Raw genomic sequence first — 8,820 nt, 5'->3', positions numbered from 1 at the left:
GAGAAGAGAAGAGAAGAGAAGAGAAGAGAAGAGAAGAGAAGAGAAGAAGAGAGGAGGAAGGAAGGAAAGAAGGAAGAGAGATTGGGAAGGGAAAGGGGAGGACAGGAGAATAGAGGAGAGAAAAGATGCCTCAATCTGCAATCTGAGTCTTTCACCTCTTTATCTAGCAGTGAATAGCTTGTTTCATCATGAGACCTTTGAAATTGTGGTAGGTCATTGTGTTGAACAGAATTCATAAGTCTTTCAAGGTTGTCTGTCTTTACAGTATTGCTGTTACTGTACAAATTGTTCTCCTGGATCTATTCACTTCTCTCTGCATCAGCTCATACAAATCTTCCCAGGTTTCTTTGAAGTCATCCCCTTCATCATTTCTTACAGTACAATAGTATTCCATTACATTCATATACCATTCCACAATTGATGGACACCCTTTGGTTTCCAATTCTTTGCTACCACAAAAGGAACTGCTATAAATATTTTTGTACACATGGGTCCGTTTCCTCTTTCTTTGATAAATGGAGGTAGTTTTCACCCAGGGAGTTCAAACACAGACCGAGTCAGGCCCTTGACGCTCTAATACAGGCTGTTAACTCTTGTCGTTATCAGGCAGTCCTACATTTTTTGCCTTATAAAGACTTGAAGTCTTTTAACAAGCAACTAAAGAACCCAGGGAAATACTGTATAAAAATAAACAGAATCACAGAATAGAATTTAGAACATAACTGCTTTCACCTAGCCCTAAATTACTGCTGTCTGATTCTCAGGAAAATCCGAGAGTACACTTTTCCCCTTGACTTAGAAATAAATTCTAGACCGCCAGTCCCCAAAGATAATTTGTCCTTTCAAGGCTAATTAAATTTTGGTCTATTTTCCAAGAGAACAATTCTAAGGCATGTCAGAAGAGAGGGACATGACGTTTGCCTTTCCCAACTTAGAGTTTATGTTAAAGAGAAAATCACACACACAACAGACTAGTATGGCATTCTTCACGTAGCCAATCTCACCATTCAAAGCTAGACCTCAGGGTTCCACAGGAACATGACAAGTACACAGTTTCTGTTGTTACCAATGTGTAACACTGAACATAGGGCAGCTAGGTGGTGCAGTGGATAGAGGGCTGGACCTGGGGTCAGGAAGACTCGTCTTCTTGAGTTCAAATCTGACCTCAGACACTTACTAGCTGTGTGACCCTGGGTAAGTCACTTAGCCCTATTTGACTCAGTTTCCTCAAATGTAAAATGGACTGAAGAAGGAAATCACAAACCATTCCAGTATGTTTGCCAAGAACATCCCAGATGGGGTCATGAAGAGTTGGAAATGACTGAACAACAGCAACAAACATTAAAGATAGTTTAAGTGAAAGCTTTGGTCTAGAAAGAAGGCCACAGGGCAAACACAAGACATTGCAAAGAAAGAAGAATGCTTATCCATTCCTGGTTAAAATTTCTCGAGGTTTAGGGGCTGTACAATAACCCAGGATCATGGAGAGGATCTTCCAAGAGAATGGTCTAAACTTCCTTATCTATGAAAAAAGAATACAAGACTCCCAGGGTCTTAGATGCAGGGTCATCAAAGTCCCCTGGGACTCTGTCGGCATCTTTAAGATAACAATTATTTGGGGCAGCTAGGTGGCACAGTGAATAGAGCACTGGGCTCTGGAGTCAGGTGGACCTGAGTTCAAATCTAGCCTCAGAAACTTAACACTTACTAGCCCTGTGACCTTGGACAAGTCATTTAACCCCAATTGACCTGCCCTCCCCACCTGCAAAACCAAAAAATTAAATTAAATTAAAAAAAAGGTTACTATACACTCCCATCTTTTTCCCATGAGCCCAGAAGGTCAGAGCTGGAGTGACTTGAGAAGTCATTGAGGCCAGCTGGTAACTAAACATGCCTCCCTTCTACTTCAGTCCTGATAAAGGATCATCCAGCTTTTACTTGAATCTCCGCCCCCCCCCCCAACATAGTCTATTCCACTCATCCAGGCAGATTTAGTGCTGCTCAAGGGAAGCTAGCAAAGGAATATTTAACAATTCTAGACAAAATCATAACATAAAATTCACTTGGGGGAATATAAGATCTGTACTATTAAAGCAAAATAATGTAATAAATGCAGGAATGAAAGGGGGATAGTAATCTAGACTTTGAACTATAAAATAAAGTAATAATCAGCAAAACTTTGTTATTGGTTAAACAGGAAAAGAGTCAATTATTGGGGGGTGGCTAGGTGGCGCAGTGAATAGAACACTGGCCCTGGAGTCAGGAAGACCTGAGTTCAAATCCAGTCTCAGACGCTTAACACTTGTGACCTTGGGCAAGTCACGTAACCTCAATTGCCCTGCCTTCCCCTCCTCCAAAAAATAAAACAAAACAAAAAAAGAGTCAGTTATTGGAGAAGTCTACACAAGGAAAATGAGAAACAATTGAACTCAACAATTCAGTGCTCAATAAAGCTAAAACTAGACATTACTTATGAAAGAATTCCCTTCCTGAGAAAAATTCCTGGAAAAACTGGTAAAAGTGAGATTTAGACTAGCATCTTATATTACATACCACAATAATCCAAAATGGATATGTGACTTGAATATGACAGATCAGAAATACTGGAAGAGAAGCAGATTATAAAATGTTCACACCTAGGCTCAGGAAGTAAATTTTTAACCAAACATGGGATAGAAGCAGAACCAGAAAAAAACATATACAGTGACTACAAGAGAGTTAATGGAAAGAACAAGAAGGCAAACATAACGGTAAAAAGCAAAGAGATCCCGTGCCTTCCCCTCCCCCAAGCCCCTCAGTTTCTCTGCAGACATGGGACTGTGGAGCATTGGGCATAATATCATACTTTTCAATATGTTAGTTTTGATGAACTTCTGGGTCCCCCTTTTCACTTTTTTATTTTTTATGTTAAGGGATGGCTCTCTGAGAGAGAGTGGAGGGAGATAGACACAGCAGGAAATATGGGTGATGTGAAAAATATAAATAAAACTATTGAGTCACTGTGGGCTGGCTTAATGAAATTACTCTCTAATCACAGGGGTAAGCAAGCAGCACTGGACAGAACACCAAAGTTAGCGGTAGGGTATTAGAGTTCTAAGCCTTCTTACTTACTATCCCCTGTTGGGTGACTTGGTGGTGCCAGAGGGCACAGAGTACCAGTCTGGGAGTCAGGAAGACTCATTTTCCTGAGTTCAAATTTGACCTCAGACACTTACCAGCTATGTGTCCCTGGACAAGTCACTTCCCCCCATTTGCCTCAGTTTCCTCATCTGTAAAATGAGCTGAAGAAGGAAATGGAAAACCACTCCAGTGTCTTTGCCAAGAAAACCCCAAATGAGGTCACAAAGAAACAACTGAAAAAAAGTGACTAAGCAGAATCCCTGTCACTTTGAAAATGTCATTTAATCTCTATGGAGCATAGATTGAAATGAATAGGATGGACAAGAGAATTTCTCAGCATCCTTCCAGCTCTAAAATTGAACAACTCAATGTCATCACATGGAGTGAAATGTGATGGAAATTCAGCATTCTTTAACTTAGCAGCTAGCTGGAAGTGGAATTCATCTATCCATCTCCTTCCCCAGGGGCCGTGCAGCGGCTCCAGTGCCTCACATCACTCCTTAGGGGAGTGCTGCTCCTCCTCCTAAAGCCGCTTTAATAAAGTTTGCTTGTGTGTGTACTGAGTTCAGCCGGTTGAGCTATATCACTTAAGAGGAACTAAGAGCTCAGAGAATCATCAGTTCTCTGGGTTGGATGTTAAGAACCACAATCCAGAACTGCCAAACCACCACCAGACGCAACGTGTCTGCTCTTTTTTTCTGAGAAGTCTTTTTCAGCTCCTTGTAAGACTGCTCGGTGCCTCCTTTGCTAAATGTGATGGCTCACGGTCAGATGGGCAGAGAGATTCTCCAGGGCCAAGGGGATTAAGTTCTGTGGAACTCTCCATTTTAAAACCATAATAATAGCAATAATTTGGTGGTAAAATATTCAGTTGCCTTAGGCCACCTCTAGCTCCAGAATTTTGTGGCATCATTTGGCTTTTTTTCACCTTCAACTGGAATGAGGTCAGTTACTTCTTCTGTTGCATAATTTTATAGAAAGAATCAATCCATTGGACATTCATACACTTTAGCCCATCATAGGAAATAAGCAGAATGTGAATCTGACCAGAAATGAGAGGAAATTATAGGACAGTTTTTAAAAAGCTGGGCCTTTGGTCTCCTGAGAGAGATGTGGTGCTCACTAAGAAATGCTAGAAATAATAATATCTCATTTTCCCTTAGTCCCTTAAGATGAAGCCAGAAGCAATGGGGGTTTTAGAGAGGAAGGTATCAGCGTAGGGTAAAGAGAACGCTTCCTAGCAATTAGGAAAGACTTCCTAATGTTGGGAGGCTGGATAGAACCAGCTGGAGGGAATCAGGATGGTGGACGGTCCCAAGTTCTTACCATGAGAGACTCAGCTGAAGGGAAGGGTTGTTAAACGAGGTGCAGAGGAGAATTCTTTTCAAATACTTGAAGAGTATGGTTATGTGAAAGAGGAGTTAGCCTGGTTCTGACCGGCTTCTGAGGGCAGAACCAGAACGAATGGATGAAGTTACACTCTAAACACCTTCCATAAGAGCTGTTCTGGAGTGCAATGGACTTTCTGAAGAGATGGTGGATTCTCCAGCCATGGAGGCTGGCCAGCTGAGGTTGAGGAATCACTCTTATTGGGTGCATTATAGTGGTGACTATAACATGGACTATTTGGTGGACGCAGCCTCTTAGGTCCTTTCCATCTCTACGATTCTAACGCTTAATGCCTTTGTTCCCATCCCACACCACTGACACCTAGTGCGATTTTCTGTGGAGCTGACATTTAATCAGCAGTGGTTAATGTCACCATGGTCCATGGGGTCATGAAGAGTGGGACACAACAGAACCAAGTTAGCAGAGGGAGGCAATTCACATATGTAAGAGATAAGAATGTGTAAAACAATACAACATTCCTTTTGTATAATGGGAAAACAGATCTAACCCGGAATCGAGGAATGGCAGCTGGGTTAGAAGCTCATCGTGGCCTGTTTTGGAATAGGCAGCAAAGGGTCATGTAAAAGAACATGAGATTTTGGGTCAGAAAACTTTGGCTTAATTACTCATATATGGCTCTGCTCCCTGCTGTATGTCCCTAGACAAGTCACCTCCCCTCCCTGGGCCTCAGTCACACTGGACGATATGACTTCTTGCTTCATCTGTCCCGGCTCTAAATGTCCTGTCAACACTGACCTGCTCCTCAACTGAACTGAATTCCAGGCACAGCACTGAATGCAAACTGGACTTATTCCTTACTAGTGAGCTACAGGCTCATGATTAAAGGGTCCATGTTCTCAGGCATTAACTGGGGAGCACTGGATTTTTGGACCAGGCATCTCAGGAAGGATAGGAAATGAGGACCAGAAAAATGGGACTTGGGGCCAACATGGAAGTGAGCTAATTGGAACTGTTTTCTCTCATCTTCAAATTTTGTGACTACATAGGGAAAAGTAGGATTTAGGAAATGGAGAGAAGAAGGGAAGGAGGCAAGGAAAGCAGAGGATGAGAGAAACAAAAGAAGTGAGAGTGAATCAGGACAGAGATTTCATGGTACGGGGTGAGAACCCTGCTTCACTCAGATTCTCAGCACCTGGGGTGGGGCACAGTAGGCACCGAATGAATGCCTATGGATCGATTGATTGGAGGAGGAGGTCAATTACAACGACCCTCAGATGGAGAGCTAATGAAGCGCCTCCGAGAGTATGAACCAGCTCACCTGATGGGCGCCATCACCATCATATGTCCAGATTGCTGGACATAGTCAGGAAGATCTGTGTTCAAATCTAGCCTCACACACTTACTAACGGTAGGACCCACTTGACTTCTGTTTGCCTCCATTTCCTCAACTGTAAAGGATAATAATATGGGGATAATGAAAGCAACTGCCTCCCTGGGTTACTGTGAGGATAAAATGCAATAATATTTCTAAAGCACTTTGTAAATCTCAGAGCTCTATATAAACACCAGATTGATGATGTTGTTACATCTGTCAGCAGTGAAAAGAACCAGGGGAAGAGAGGGAAGTACAGAAAACCCCTGGCACTCAGTCTTTCTGCAAGTAATTCCATGGAGACCTCGTGCTAGAACTAAATGCCAGGGTCCACGTGGCACATGCCAAGTGGTACCAACAAGTAGTGGGCAAAATACAGGATGTGGAACCAGGAAGACATTGTTTGATCCCTACCTCTGACATTGACTGTGTAGAAATGGAAAAGGGACTGAAGCTGGAGCAGGAATCATTTAGTCACTAATTTGCAGTGGTTTCTCTCTGGGACTATATTCTTTCATGCAAGAGGCTTCCCTAAGTGAATTAGTATGGTGATCATATGGAATGAATGCCTTTAAAATAACCCCAAGCTTTCTTTTGGAAGACTACCAACCAGCAAATTAGAAGCAATAGTCTATATTCAGGACAGCTAGATGGCCCAGTAGATAAGAGTGCTGGGCCTGGACTCCAGAAGACTCATCTTCTTGAGCTCAATCTGGTCTCAGATGCTCACCAGCTGTTGTGATGCTGGGCAAGCCTCTTAAGCCTGTTTGCCTCAATTTCCTCATCTGTAAAATGAATTGGAGAAGGAAATGGAAAATCCCTCCAGTATCTTTGCCAAGAAAACCACCATCTGGGGTCAAGTAGAATCAGACATGGCTGAAACTCCTGAACAACAAAGTCTATATTCAAGGGACATTTTTATCCTGCATTTTTTTCTTAAAAGACTAAAAATTGCTAGTAATTTAATCATGAAAGCCCCAAAGGGCCAGAGAGGTGGTGTGGCTGCAATAGAGGGCTAGCTCTGTAACCAGGAAGACCTAGGTTCAGGCTCTTCCTCTAACTAGCACTGGGCATGTGATCCTGGGTAAGTCACTTGACCTCCAGATGCTACAGCTACTTCTGAACTGGCAGAGACAGCGCTGAGCTTCAGAGGCAAGGTGAAAGTCCTCACCAGAGCAATTCTAGGCCTTGTCTCCTGTCCTCTCTCCCCACAGGAAGACTGGGCCATGAGGCTAATAGAGCCTTCAACTCACTGTTTTCACTAACTTTGAGTCCCTTTTTTAAAAAAAAAAACAAAAGGCTTGCAGAGAAGATGCCAACCAGTGTTCATAGAGGGCATTTCTTCAGGCGGGAGAGTTCCCCAAACCAATGGGAAAAGCCTATGAAAAACGGTACGACCCCTTTCCAAAGCGGAAAGCATAGGAGTGAGGCTCCAGAAGACCCCGCACACAGAATAATTGGTTTAGAGGTGGGAGTGTAGTCCGCCTCACTTCATAGAAGAGGAAACTGGGGCCCAGGGAGTCTAGGGACTTTCCAATGTTACATAACTCACACTGGACTCAGTTTCTCTACTTGGTAAATGGGGCTTGGGTATGCTCATGATCGCAATGAGCTCTAGGCAGATTCTCCCTTTGGTCCCAGAGGACAAGAACTCAGAGAAATTGGTAGAAGTAACAGAGGAGGCACTCACAAAATTACTCTGGAAGAAAGAACAAAAGAGGGCTCCTGGGACAGCCAGGAAATCTCCTCCCTGTGTCTCTTTCTTTCTCTCTAATGTTTGGTTGGACACCAGAATCAATCCATTACCCATCTATACTTTAGGAAGTATCTTTTCAATTTTTTATACATTTTAAAATATACTTTTTTAAAAATAAAACCTTCATTTCTGCAATGATCCCTATCCAGCGAACCATCACACGTAACCAAAATAAGTAAAGAAAAAATGAATTCAGCAGTTCTGGAAGGGAGATGGACTCCAGGGGCAGACTCTGAGTTCTGGGGCAAGGGACAGGGCAGGAAAAGAAGGCCAGAAAACAGGCAGCACCTTCTGGAAACCTCTCAGAAGACTCCAAGCTTGGCCTCTAAGAAGAGACAAGAAAATCCATCTCCCTCCCTTCTCAGTGGAGACTGGCAGACTGGAGAATCACTGGCACACTCAGTGACTGGGCCACTTATTTTTGTTGAATTCTCCTTTTTTTGGTCCATTTTCTTATTTTAGATTATATGTGATGGCTCACTGGGTAGGGATAAATGCAGAGATGAAGTTATGTGAAAAGAACCAGGTTACTACATGACTTTCCAGTCATTGCCACCCCCCATCTCTCTGTCTCTCCTTTTCTCTCTCTCCCTCACCCCAACTCTAGGTCCCCTTTATTAGAATATAAGCTCCTTGAGGGCAAAGACTGTTGAATTTAGTTATTTTTACATAGTAAACACTTTGATGCTCATTCACTCATGAGAGGAGGGATTTGCCCCCTATGTCCCACACTCTATCCACTAAGCTGTACAGCTTGTAATATCAAACATTAACAGGCAATCAGCACTAGCTCGTGGTGCGATGCACTAAGATGCAGGAAAGCAGCTTTTCCTGGCACTAGCTCCTCACTCTTTCAAGGAGTCATGTGAGGTCTGGGAGATGGGACTGCTCCACCCACCCACGGGCCAACCCTGAGTTGATGTGGCTGAGAAATTCCCTGTTGGTAGAGCAGCCTGGTGAGGAAGGAAGTTTCTGAGCCAAGCCCCCTGGCCGGAACCTGGAGAAACCAGGATCACCTACACAGCATGATGAGGGAGAAGTCAGGGAGTCTGACATGGACCAGAAAAAGCAAGGTTGATGCTGGAAGGGAAGGACTGAAGGTGAGAACAAAAGGCATTTACCTATCACTTTGTTCTTCTTTCCATTTTTTATAGGTGTGCAAAGCAAACTTCTAATGGGCTGGTGAAAGTTGTCTGTGTTTTCATTCTATTGAAAAAACACA

The 8,820-nt window shown here is 43.2% G+C and overlaps 1 protein-coding gene across 4 annotated transcripts in view; it reads right to left on the bottom strand.

Moving 5' to 3' along the window:
- The window catches only part of PDE5A (phosphodiesterase 5A), a 201,371-nt gene that overhangs the window by 73,494 nt on the left and 119,057 nt on the right, over positions 1-8,820 (bottom strand). For all 4 annotated transcript variants that reach the window (XM_069104889.1, XM_069104892.1, XM_069104890.1 and 1 more), the window contains exon 9: positions 8,720-8,804. In XM_069104889.1, coding sequence (XP_068960990.1) covers positions 8,720-8,804 — 85 coding nt within the window. The remainder of the gene's footprint in view (positions 1-8,719; positions 8,805-8,820) is intronic.

Source organism: Petaurus breviceps, unplaced genomic scaffold (assembly GCF_028583685.1).
Source record: "Petaurus breviceps papuanus isolate PSGF00001 unplaced genomic scaffold, PetGlider_PUasm1.0 689, whole genome shotgun sequence".
In the NCBI taxonomy this organism is placed as follows: domain Eukaryota; kingdom Metazoa; phylum Chordata; class Mammalia; order Diprotodontia; family Petauridae; genus Petaurus; species Petaurus breviceps.
The sequence above is the reverse complement of the archived record's forward strand: the minus strand, read 5'-3'. Positions and strand labels throughout refer to the sequence as shown.